Here is a 12,188-nt window from a genome sequence, read left to right as displayed (position 1 = left end):
AATCAGAATTTTGTGCTGAATATGAGTTTCTCTGCCGGAATCAAAGTAGCCAAATCACATATCAAAAGCTTACCTGATTCCATGTAACTGCAGACGAAGTTGCTGATAAGTCAGAAGATTTTCATAAGCTTCAGCCTATCTGAGACTTCGAATTCTTCGAATGAGAACAAGGGAGAATATTATAAGGGATCACAATTTCCAGGATAGCTTTGGATTTAGGGCGCCAAATTACAATTTTTCCATTTCACACATGAATAATGAAATTTTTCATCGTTATCACTTTAAAATATACGCAAATTGTAAAACTACTATTTAGAAATAGGAAAATCAGAGTATTTTTCATTTTCATGCACAACAAATGCTGTTGGACGAGAAAATAATTATGAAGTTTCAAATTTATGCGCGCATAAGTTTGCGTACCGCTTACAGATCGCAAACGCGTTTCTTATAAGTTTCTGGCACAAGCAAACTGGGAAGCTGACAATCGCCATTCATTCATTCTGGTTGCGTTTTTTCGGCAGAAACGCGTGAGGAAATACTGATATTCCCTCGTATTAATCTTTATTTATTACTAAATTATCGTACTGTGTAGTAAAGTGTGTAGCAATGAGCGACGGTGGTGAACAATTGTCGAAGAAGTAAGGCATTTTCATAGTGATTTTCCCATTCAATGCAATTTTTTTGCACTTTGCGACACGTGTAAAGATTTATACAACTCACCTGCCCATCGAGATGCGTCCAATGCTGAATATCCTCACCGCTCGGTCGCAGTTGATGAGTTTGGCGAAAATTATGAACAAAAATCCACCCAATAGATTGATTTTCACATCGCTTACCATGTAAATTTGAGGTTATGCTGCCGTTCCGGAGAATTCTCATTCCTTCCCTGTGTCTTCCCTTTGCAGTGAACAGAAGCGCCGGCAGAAGATGGAACAGAAGGCCAAGGAGAAGGCGGAAAAGGCAGCCGCTGCGCCTGCAGTGAAGAAACCTGAGAAGGTGAATGAGGAGGAAATCTCTCCGAATGAGTACTTCAAGCTCAGGACAGCGGCTGTGGCGGAACTGAAGCAGCGCCCAGAGACTGATCCCTATCCTCACAAGTTTCACGTGAGCATCTCTCTGGAGGAGTTTATTGAGAAGTACTCCAATCTCACGGACGGAGAAGTACTGGAGGATGTGCAGTTGAGCGTGGCTGGAAGGGTGCATGCCATCCGCGAATCTGGCGCCAAACTCATTTTCTTCGACTTGCGAGGTGAAGGCGTGAAGCTTCAGGTGATGGCCAATGCAAAGATGTATGAGAATGAGCAGGACTTTGCGGAGGAGACGGGAAGAGTCAGGCGAGGAGATATTATTGGGGTGAATGGATGCCCTGGAAAGACTAAGAAGGGCGAACTGTCCATCATGCCCAAGCGGGTGAGTTGAATTCTGATGCAATCTCTGTATTGCATCAGATAAAGTGTGTGAGTAATAGGTCTGAAGGTGTTTTTGCACCTTTCCAGGTGAAGCTGCTCTCTCCGTGTCTTCATATGCTGCCTCACATGCACTTTGGGCTCAAGGACAAGGAGACACGCTTCCGACAGCGATATTTGGATCTGATTCTGAACAATCGTGTGCGTCAGATCTTCTACACTCGCGCCAAGATTGTCTCCTACATCCGGCAGTTCTTCGATAGTCAGGGCTTCCTGGAAGTGGAGACGCCTATGATGAATATGATCGCGGGTGGAGCCACAGCGAAGCCTTTCGTGACGCATCACAATGAGCTGAACATGGATCTCTACATGAGGATTGCTCCTGAACTGTACCACAAGATGCTGATTGTTGGTGGTCTGGACAGGGTGTATGAGATTGGCAGGCAGTTTCGAAATGAGGGCATCGATCTCACGCATAATCCAGAATTCACAACGTGTGAATTTTATATGGCGTACGCGGACTATAATGATTTGATTGAGATCACGGAGAAGCTTGTGTCTGGGATGGTGAAGTCCATCTTCGGCGGCTACAAAGTCAAGTACCATCCGAATGGAGCAGAGGGAGAAGAGCTGGAAATCGATTTCACGCCCCCATTCAGGCGAATCTCTATGATATCGAGTCTTGAGGAGGTGCTAAAGGAGAAATTCCCAGCCGCTAATACTTTCGCCACACCGGAAACCAACAACTTCCTGAGTCGCCTGTGCGAGAAGCATCAGGTTGAGTGTCCAGCGCCTAGGACGTCGGCTCGTCTGCTGGATAAACTCGTGGGCGAGTTCCTCGAGGAGAAGTGCATCAATCCGACTTTCATCTGTGACCATCCGCAGATCATGAGCCCACTGGCGAAGTACCACAGGGCGCAGAAGGGTCTCACGGAGCGCTTTGAGCTGTTCATAATGAAGAAGGAGGTCTGCAATGCGTACACGGAATTGAACGATCCGCTGGTACAGCGCGAGAGATTCGCCCAGCAGGCCAACGACAAGGCGGCGGGAGACGATGAGGCTCAACTTGTGGACGAGAACTTCTGCACGGCCCTGGAATACGGAATGCCACCGACGGGAGGATGGGGCATGGGCATTGACAGGCTAGCGATGTTCCTCACAGACTCCAATAACATCAAGGTGAGACTTTATTTAATTATTTCTTTCAATAGTTAATGTGTGATCTTGAATCCTGTAAACATTGGTATTTTGCTGAGTATATTGTCACAAATGACTACAAAATACCCATAAAAAATTGATGAATTGTGTGTTTTCTCTCCAGGAGGTTCTCTTCTTCCCGGCAATGAAGCCAGACGATCCCAATAAGGGTGCTCAGAACGCTGAGGAGGCCGCCAAGGAGGAGCAAAAGCAGTAGATTTGATCTCATCAGCCGTAACTTATTTCAAATGTATTCCCGAGTGATTCCTGCGGTTGTATCTTTGTCCGGATGATGAGCCAATAAGACGATTACTGCGTAGTTGCTTGAGAAACATCACAATGGTGGGTTGGTTAGTTGTCCTCGGGAGTGTCGGGAGCGACCTTGGTGGAGTTGAAGTGCTCTCCGAGGCTGTACATGTGGCGGTGGTACGTCAGTACGAGATTGGGGCCTTCGAACTCAGTGTCTCCCTGGACGGTGGGTGGGCCTGCGGCCTGGATAACTTCGATGGGCACGTGAAGACTGTGCGACAGTGCTTTGATCTCGATCTGGCCTCCCCAGGCTGCGGTGTTCTTCACGGAGTCGCAGTATTTGCTGAATTCCGCGTCTGTGAGCGGATTGTTCGTCTCTTGGTTGGTCATGTACAGCAGGAGGGAGTCCTTGTTGGCGAAGATGTAGTCAGCCGTTAAACCTCTCAGTCGAGTGACATCCAGTGCCTTCCGGCCGGTCACTGTCAATTGGTGATTCACCGCATTGTACAGGCAATTCCCGTCAGAGGGGATTTCGTGCATGGCCAGCTTCCGAGCCTGCAACAGCTGGCGGATGGCAGTGCACTCCTGCTGACGGGCAGTGTTGATATTCAGAGCCTCCGCGGCCAGAATCATTGCCTCTCGATCACGCTCCTCCTTCTCTTTCTTCTCTCGGCGACGCTGTGCCTTGGACAGGCGACTCTTCTTGTCATGACTCTCCTCAGGATCTGTGGACTCGGACTCCTTCCGCTCCTTGTGCTCCCGATTGATGCCGTTCAACTCGGCAGCGTGTCTCTCATCCAATTCACTCTCGAGTCTAGCGATCTCCTCGAGGCTCTCCTTCTTCTTCTTCTTATCACTCTTAGACGCCTTCTTCAGCTCCTGAATCTTCGCCTGCATCTCCTTACGCTCCTTCCGGTGCCTGGCGTGGATATCATTTTCCTCCGTGTCACTCATTTTCACTGGATTTTCCTCCTGACGGCACTGGTATAAACGTCCGCTGCGAGCGGCCCTGCTTTCGACGACAGAAGAGGGGAAGCGGACCAGCACAGCGGAGAATGGAAGCTGCCTCCCTTCCCTCGTCTAAACAGCTGATTTTCACCTGTGCATTGACAAGTCGCTCTGTGTCGTTGGGCATTTTCACAACTCTGGCCCAGTTCGCTTAGGGATTGTGTGGCTTCTCCCTCGAGGATGTGCCAATAGGAGTGACGAGGAAGTGCAGAGAGTTACAAATAGGGAACTATTGTGTGTGTGTGACGATGGAGAGTGAGCAGGAGGAGATGTACTCCAACTGGCATCTCATCCCGGAGCCAATTCTCCTCAAGATCTTCTTCCTGCTGACGCCCAGGGAGATCCTGAATGCTGGTGAGACATGTCGTCGCTGGTGTGACATCTCCAGAGATGACTATCTGTGGCGCAAGCTCTTCAATCGGGATTTCAAAGTCGACAGAAACATTGGCCTGAAGCCAGGTATTGCGAAAGACCACAAAACGAAAGTGGTTCTTTGTTGAGTAGTCAACTAACCGGAAGTCCTTCAAGCAGCTTCCATTTTTGGGCAATTTTCACATCTTTTTCTCTTTGTTCTGTCTCTCCGCAAGGCGCCGAGTCATGGAGTTCAGAGTTCAAGCGCCTCACCAACAACATCCCGATGGTGCTCACGGACGTCCTTACAGAGCACACCCACCAGGTGCTGCACGTGAGCTTCTCACACAATGGGAAGTACTTCGCCACCTGCTCCAAGGACGGCTTTGTGATTGTGAGTGTAGCTATCTTGTGCCAAGAGCGCCAAGGGAGATGCTTAACTTCTTGGATGCGGTTCAAATTATTGCAGGTGTGGACGTCGTCTTACCCCACCAAGACGGTCTTCTCGCACAACATGAAGCACTTCAGCTGGAAGTACACCCAGTACTCACAGTTCAACCAGAGTGACACACTCCTGCTGGTATCGGGAGTTCACTTTGGCTCTCCACAAACGTCTTCCGGCGAGATCGCCGTGTTCAGTGTCCAGACGGACTCACAGTTGCGCTGCCGGATTCTCAATCGTCCCTATGACATCTTTGGTACGTGGTTCAGTGATCAGTTTCTCATCTCCGGCGACATTCACTGGCTCGCGCACCTCGTCAGCACTTCCATTCTCTGGTTGAACAAGGCCAACCAGGAAATCGACTCGGAACATGTGCCAATAATGAACCAACTCTACAAGTTCTACAATCGCAACGGAAGCTCCATCAGAGCTGTGATGATAGCCAATTGCCCGTGGCTGGAGGACGAAGAGACTGAGGAGAAGGGTGCCGGGCCCTCTGAAGTCTTCCTGGATCCATCGACGTCTGTCGAGGAGGACAAGTGCGCCGGCAATCCGGTATCACACACGAAAATGGGCGGCCCCTGTCCGAGCACGAGTTCCCACCACATGGACAGCGTGGACATCCCTTACCAGCCGCTGGCCAATCTCGACTACGCCAGTCCCATTCACTACAGCGACGAGTTTCGGCGGGAGTACGAGGACAGCCACTGTGATTATCTCTCCGATGACTGCTTCGATGACGACGATGAGGACTTGTTCGAGGAGGACGGCGAGGACTTGGAGAATCTCTGTCCAAAATATTTGATCTTCTCACTGGGCTCGAAAACTTACACGCCGCATCAGATTGGCTTCAAACGCATTAAAAATGTGAACTTCCCCAAGAAGCTCGATCTGGGACCGTCCTTAAAGGAGCGCATTGCCCAGCGGATCAGGGAGAAGTTGGCCAATGAGCCGAGAGTGGAGCATGACTGGCAGAACTATGAAGCAGTGGCGGATAGATTTGACAAGGTGGATAAATTGATAGATCTGCATGGACATATCATCGGAATGGGACTCAGTCCCGATCACAGGTATTTGTATGTGAACAGCCGACCATGGCCCAAGGACTATGTCATCACAAATCCCATGGAACCGCCCCCGATCGCCCAGGAGATTGATATTCACGTGATAGATCTCGCCACTCTCAAGAGAGTGGGAACAATGCTGAGAGCTCACAAGGCGTACACACCGAACACGGATTGCTTTTTCATCTTTTTGGATGTCTGTGAAAACTACGTGGCCAGGTCAGAAAGGATTTTCTGTGTGTATTATCTAGATAGAATTTGTCTGAGAATGTTTCTCTTCAGTGGCGCTGAGGATATGCATGCTTATCTGTGGGATCGATTCTACGGAGTCTGCTTGGCGAAGTATCAGCACACTGAGGTGGTCAACAGTGTCGCCTTCAATCCTAGGGACAATGAAATGCTTGTTACTACCAGTGATGATTACAAAATCAAGGTGAACCCGTTCAAGCACCGTCATGACGCGCTCAACTCACTCTCGACTCATTTGCAGGTGTGGAGATCTGTGGAAAAAGCCAAATCTCTCAACTTGGAAACAAAGCGTCGTGCAGTTGAATTTAGGACACTTATTAAGTAGGGAGTTGTTATAGTAATTTAATCACTTAATTCGTGGAAGAAGTACGCGAAATGCCAAAAAAGTTCTACAAAATTCCTTTGGGCCACGAATTTGCGCACTTCTTTCAAGGGTTAAATTCTCTATACGTATGTAAGCACTGTGCTTATGACCGACACATCAATTCTGTGAAAAATGCAAGACGTTGAAGAAATCAAAATTGAACAAAAATATCACATATTTGTTTCAATGGCAAGGCTTTGCCAAGAAAACACACGTAATGCCAACGAAAAGTGCTGTGCTGAAGTGAAATTGTCTTTGAATGTAGTTTATATCGTTTATATTAACTTCGTGAGTGATGAAATTTAAGGCGAATCAATATTTTTTCTTCACCTCAGTGGATGAATGGGGAGAAAGGCGAACATATTGTCTTTGCGTTTGAAAAGTCATCCCTCAATGTGTATCACACATCCAATTTTCCGTGTGAGACTTTTGAATTGTCGTCGTTATATGTACACAGATAGCATAGACATGGTGTAGTTCTCACACAGTGGGTGGGAATGACACCTTCAATCACCCGAAAACGAGGTTGAGATGGGAATTCCTTTCGGTGGTGTGATTGTGGGGAGGACGTAAGACATTCGTCATTGTCATCATCATTCCGTATTCAGCTTTGTACCTCGCCAGAAGACGGATCCAGGCAGAAGTGTTCCGACGAACGAAGGGAGAAAGAATATGTGACTCACACCGCCCAGCATAATGATGTCACATTCACGTAGATCGCGCTATTTGTTGGTTCATTGTTATTTTTTCGCAATTTATCTTTCCCACCCACTCAGGCCAGCCGTGAGGAGGGATGAACATAAGGAGATTTGGCATCTGCATTGTACGTCTGTGCATTATTACTTGAACAATCTCATCTTTTTTTCCAGGGCAAGCTGAAAAGTGGTTGTACCTCAATTAGAGCATGAAACAGTCCTGTAGCCTTCAATGCTGCCTCCACAGAGAGCAGGGGGAGAAGTTCAATTTTCTCTCGTGCCGCTCCACTTGGAAGATGAGGGCGGGTTTGCACGAGACACTCTCACTTGACACGGTGAAATAGACGCTTTTTTTCACCCTCATTTATAGGCTCGACCTCTCGCAACCTCTTCCTTTCTGTACACTTGATTCCAAGCGGAAGTCAATATGAGAGTTCATCAAATAACAGATAACAAATTCCGGCTTTGTAGAACCATTCTTCTGGCGCCTCCCATCGGGCGGACATCCTCAGTCACACATTATCCGGAAATAAAATAAAATCAATACGAGCGTGTGATAAAACCAATTTATGAAATTTGCGCCACAATAAAGGATGACGCTGAGGAGATGATCTCCAGAGGGTGGCGGAATCACGACGGGGTGAGCCGTGGGGTGTTTACTTTTAGTCTTGCAAATTGAATTATCATCACTCCCTCGGAGCGTGGTTACGAGAAATACAATAATAATCTCAAATCATGGTGTCGCATGAGAATTTCACTTCCGCAACACGCTTTCACGCGCAACGAGTAATTATGATGGTTTATGAACAATAAAATCACAGATATTAGTCGCTGTTCACTGTTTCCCATCTGAGACATATTCGACAGCATCTCAAGACATTAATATAGCGTCTGATTTTAAAGTGCATGGAAATTCTGGAGAGATGAAAACCGAAGGACTTATTAGAGCTGGCTTGAGAGGAGATTCACTGAGGATTTTAAAGCAAGTGGATAAAATAGGCATAGTATCAGATTTTGGAAAAAGTGAGTGACCAGAAGAACTTTTTTTTTCATACGTGCTTATTTCCTCAACCATGACTGTTATGTAAATTTTCCAGTTACTCATTTTATCTCGAAATTCAATTTATTACGTGGGACGGAATTGGATTTTTAGTAATACTGCGCCGAAAACCACGAAATAGGGTAAGAAGCATTTTCTCCTCAATTCACATAAATTTCCCCAACAATAGCAAGATAACCGCCACTTTTCCACTATCCCCAAAAAGAGTTTACAACCCACTCTAAAGTAATAGTTTAGTGCTTTTCTGGGGTATTTTCCAATAAATTAATCGGGATCAATTGTAATCCTCAATCCTTCCTCAATCCTTACATGCTCTCAGCCTCTTTCGTAGTCAGTTTTACTTCTCCTCAATATGATTTCACTCCTGCTCTCTTCACTTTTCATATTCCCAGCCCTCGCTGCGTACCCGTTCCGCATCATCATTTGCCTGAGCTGGAGCGTGGAAAATTTATACGACGTTGATCGATTCTGCCTGGAATGGCACGTTCCGCAGCGCGGGGGTGGGCGTCATGCACAAAAAGTCGGGGACTATCTGTGCGGTGGATCTATATAAAAAACCACACGTTGTCTTTCCCGAGCCTGACAGAGGGGGATGAGTCGCCCCTCATTCAGAGGCTGATGAGACGAGCAGCGCGTTGATTAGGTTAAATGAAGTGTGAGAAGTGAATGAGAGTGAAATTGGTTGACAGAAGTTGGGCGGGGAAGTGACTGTTGCTTAATTATCTTCCTAGACCAACTCAGGAGGAAGAAGTTTTTTTTATTGAATGATAAGCTTTCTGGGGTATCAGATGACACGCTTATCAGACCCTTTTTGTGATAGTGGGAAAATACAGTCATGATTACTGTGTTTAAGCACTGTGTCGAATTTCCGTCTTATTTACTCTGTTTACTCCTGAATAATTAATAATGCAATTTGATTAAGTTGATTGAACGCAGAATCACAAAAACAGTCATTAAATAGAAGATTAGACGATTCGACGGTAGTTAGGAGAGAATGTTTTGGAAAACAAGAGAAAAACATTGAAGTCCGAGAATTTGTGTGAATGTTTAACTTGTTTGAAAAGTTCACGGGGTTAGATTAATGACCAAAACACGCTCTGCAATGCTTGCTTCAAAGTGTATAAATTTGGAAGTAAATAGTGACACGAGACATCATTAAACTCCTGTTCATTTACCGAAAGACAACCTTCAACTCTTTCTGCGACAATGAATGCATACGATGTACTTCATTTATACTCAGCGCAAAATTTATTATTCATGCTTCTTATTTGAGGAATCTGTGTGATATCTTTTCATGTCGTGTCTCGTAATTTTTCCTGGGTGTACATTTTTATTTGTCTGGCAAGTAAACTCAGGGAATTCATGGCATTATAAGTACGTGGAAACAAGTGACAAATTTCAGTATTAATCGTCACGCGTTGCTTCAGGTTGGAGCAATGAAAGTAATCCTCAGTGATGTGCTTAGTAGAATCGAGAAGTGGCTGAATTTGCTTCACTATCACTTTGAAATTTTCCTCTTACACCTGATGGTTGTGCGGAAAATCCCTCGGCATGTGGCATTCATCATGGATGGAAATCGTAGATTCGCTCGCGAGATGAATCTGCCTCTGCCGATGGGACACGTGGAGGGATTCCAGATGCTTCAGCGCATGATTCGATGGCTCTTCCTGCTTCGCGTGCCCGAAGTCACGGTGTACGCGTTCAGCATTGAGAATTTCAAGAGGACACGATCTGAAGTGTCCATCCTCTTCTCCCTGGTTCGCTGTGCCATTTCGCATGCGAGGCGTCATGAACTGGAGTATATCAAGCACAATGTGCGTGTCCGCGTGATTGGTCGGGTGAATTTGCTGCCAAAGGACATTCGGGATGCGATTGACGAGGTGGAGATCAAGACGAGACACAACGATGGCTTCAGGATAAACATTGCCGTGGCCTACACAAGTCGAGACGATATTGTGGGCGGAATCAGGGGTGTTTGCGAGGAGGTGCAGAGCAATTTGCTGTCGCCGGAGAGCATCGATGAGGAGGATGTGGAAAGGAGTCTCCTGACAAATCACTGCAATCCAGTGGATCTCCTTATTCGAACATCTGGCGAGACGAGGCTCAGCGATTTTCTCCTCTGGGAGGTAAATTTCGGCGACAGGTGTGTGTGTGCCTGCGAAGGCACGCAAGTAGCAATGAAATAATTATTTAGTGATAAATCATCGCTTTCAATTACGAAATTCAATAAATTCGCTCATAAGAATTCATTCGAAAGCCGAATGGTGGAACATCTGGACGAATTGCTGATGCTTTGCATTCGGGGGATAATCATAAATCACTAAATTTCATTTGATTTCCATATTTTTCTAATTTTCCACTGTCTCTCTCTCTCTCTCTCTCGTTCTCTCTCGTTACAGTCGTCTGATGCGATGCTGTCCTTCCTGCCTAAGCACTGGCCAACCGTCACGCTGTGGGACATGATGAAAATATTCCTACACTTTCAGCGACATTGCGGTCGCTTGCCCAGGAGCGACGGTGTCAAAGTGAACAGTGTGATCGATGAGAGTCAATATATTAAAAGAGCCACCGACTATTTGGACAAACACGAGGGGATAAAGAGGGAAGTGTACCTACTGGACAATTACCAGCGCTACGTGAAGGTGCGGGAAGCCGGAGGAGGAGTTTAAACGTGTCCTTTTACAGCGACCGTGCAGACCAAATGAGAGCACAGAGTGCACTTGAGTGGCCTGAGGCTCTTCAAACAAGAGTTGCAGCTCATGACTGGGAACAAGGCATAAAAATAGAATAATGGAAATGCAATATTTGGTTTCACAACACAATGAGGAAGAGCTTTCCCGCTTTTCACTCACACAGCAAATATTTTATGTGCCAAACAAATATGGGTTTAGTAATTAGAGGGTGTGATATGAAAAGCTGAGGTTTTTTGCATTGCAGCTACAATCTTTCAAGGCATTCTTCCGCAACCCTTAAATATACCTTTTTCGGACTAATAAATCCCACTTCAACTGGAATACCATTGACAGAGAATTCGTGCCTCTTGACGGCATCATCCTTTGCCTCACTTTTGAGCCGTTCTATTTGCCATTGAGCAGCATCCCTTTCCGCACTACAGTTAAATGGCAAAGCCCCAGAGCAAATACCATTCCTCGTGGCCGAGAATGGCTGGGAAATTTGCCGGAGTGCATGACAAATATTTGGCGAGTCCGCCACTGTGTGTTTTCGGTTGAAATTTCTGCGCAGTTGACTTGGCGCCCTCGCCTCCGGGTTGTGCTCCTTGGAAGATGGGTACTCCGCAATCCGCCCGCCACCGGCCGCCACAGCGACTGAGAGCGAGAGAGCCGCAGCGAGAGTGGAAAATTTCCCTCTGGCCAGGAGAGGAGCACGCATTTCCCATCAGTCGCGGTGAAACCTTCGTGGCGGAGAGTCGTTGCTGCTGCTCGTTGTGCGGAAAAGTGCTCTAGAGTGGCGTCGAGAGGAACATTAATGTTTGATGTGGCTGGATTTCACACACATCCTCGCTCGTCTCACTTGTTGGTTTGTATCGCTCTTTCAAAGAAAATTTGTGGCTTGTGGAAAAATTATCTGCATGGTGCTGAAATGTGTTGAGAAAATTTAGAAGCCTCTCTCGGCTCTGCCCTTTCGGTCGATCCTTGCTGTCGCTTGAGGTGCAACACTTTCCTCGAAATTCGTCAAAGAGACCAAAGAGTGTCCTCAAGAAAGTCCCATTGGATATTCATGGAGCGACAGGGTATTTTCTCGGTGAAAAACGCGCAGCAAGTGAGTTGAGTAGTGGCCAAAGGGATCGATTCTCCGCTTTGGGTGTCTCTTTAGCACATCGTCCTCTGCGATATGGTGCCTTCGAGGAGTTCTTGTGTGGGTGTTTGTTTTTCCATCGCGTACGCCACGGAGAAATACACCCTGGCGTGCACGGAGTGAGGGTGGCGACCACCCAACTCGCACGGAGGCTCACGTTTTCACCAAGTGCAAAAAGACTGAGCGAAGAGCAATTTTGTGACCTGATTCTACAGCCCTCGCACCAATCTTACTTACGATGACTCTCCTAAAAAGTCCACCGCCAGTAAATTTGGGTGGCCCGAAAA

At 46.8% G+C, this 12,188-nt stretch overlaps 4 protein-coding genes across 6 annotated transcripts; 3 read left to right on the top strand and 1 right to left on the bottom strand.

The window, feature by feature from the left end:
• Positions 1–463: 463 nt before the first annotated feature.
• LOC132259036 (lysine--tRNA ligase) lies at positions 464–2,943 on the top strand. Of its 2 annotated transcripts, none has more exons than XM_059756575.1 (4): positions 464–638; positions 906–1,410; positions 1,497–2,585; positions 2,728–2,943. In XM_059756575.1, the coding sequence occupies exons 1-4, from the start codon at positions 607–609 to the stop codon at positions 2,818–2,820; spliced, it is 1,719 nt and encodes a 572-aa protein (XP_059612558.1). In that variant the 5' UTR covers positions 464–606; the 3' UTR covers positions 2,821–2,943. The 2 variants fall into 2 exon arrangements, with proteins under 2 accessions (XP_059612558.1, XP_059612557.1); XM_059756574.1 differs by lacking the exon at positions 464–638 and adding an exon at positions 664–839.
• On the bottom strand, positions 2,942–3,898 carry LOC132259038 (deubiquitinase OTUD6B). The gene has a single exon (XM_059756579.1). It carries the CDS (start codon positions 3,804–3,806, stop codon positions 2,955–2,957), a length of 852 nt encoding a protein of 283 aa, XP_059612562.1. The 5' UTR covers positions 3,807–3,898; the 3' UTR covers positions 2,942–2,954.
• An 88-nt stretch (positions 3,899–3,986) lies between these two features.
• Positions 3,987–6,503, top strand: LOC132259035 (F-box/WD repeat-containing protein 5). The gene is made up of 5 exons (XM_059756573.1): positions 3,987–4,319; positions 4,448–4,605; positions 4,681–5,936; positions 6,000–6,150; positions 6,208–6,503. The coding sequence occupies exons 1-5, from the start codon at positions 4,109–4,111 to the stop codon at positions 6,289–6,291; spliced, it is 1,860 nt and encodes a 619-aa protein (XP_059612556.1). The 5' UTR covers positions 3,987–4,108; the 3' UTR covers positions 6,292–6,503.
• Positions 6,504–9,330: 2,827 nt separating this feature from the next.
• On the top strand, positions 9,331–10,983 carry LOC132259037 (dehydrodolichyl diphosphate synthase complex subunit Dhdds-like). Of its 2 annotated transcripts, none has more exons than XM_059756577.1 (2): positions 9,331–10,211; positions 10,485–10,983. In XM_059756577.1, the coding sequence occupies exons 1-2, from the start codon at positions 9,522–9,524 to the stop codon at positions 10,752–10,754; spliced, it is 960 nt and encodes a 319-aa protein (XP_059612560.1). In that variant the 5' UTR covers positions 9,331–9,521; the 3' UTR covers positions 10,755–10,983. The 2 variants fall into 2 exon arrangements, with proteins under 2 accessions (XP_059612560.1, XP_059612561.1); XM_059756578.1 differs by having other exon boundaries at positions 9,331–10,228; positions 10,485–10,646.
• Positions 10,984–12,188: the final 1,205 nt, after the last annotated feature.

Source organism: Phlebotomus argentipes, unplaced genomic scaffold, assembly GCF_947086385.1.
Source record: "Phlebotomus argentipes unplaced genomic scaffold, Phlebotomus argentipes genome assembly scaffold_18, whole genome shotgun sequence".
NCBI classification, from domain to species: domain Eukaryota; kingdom Metazoa; phylum Arthropoda; class Insecta; order Diptera; family Psychodidae; genus Phlebotomus; species Phlebotomus argentipes.
This window is presented reverse-complemented; position numbering and strand designations above follow the sequence as displayed.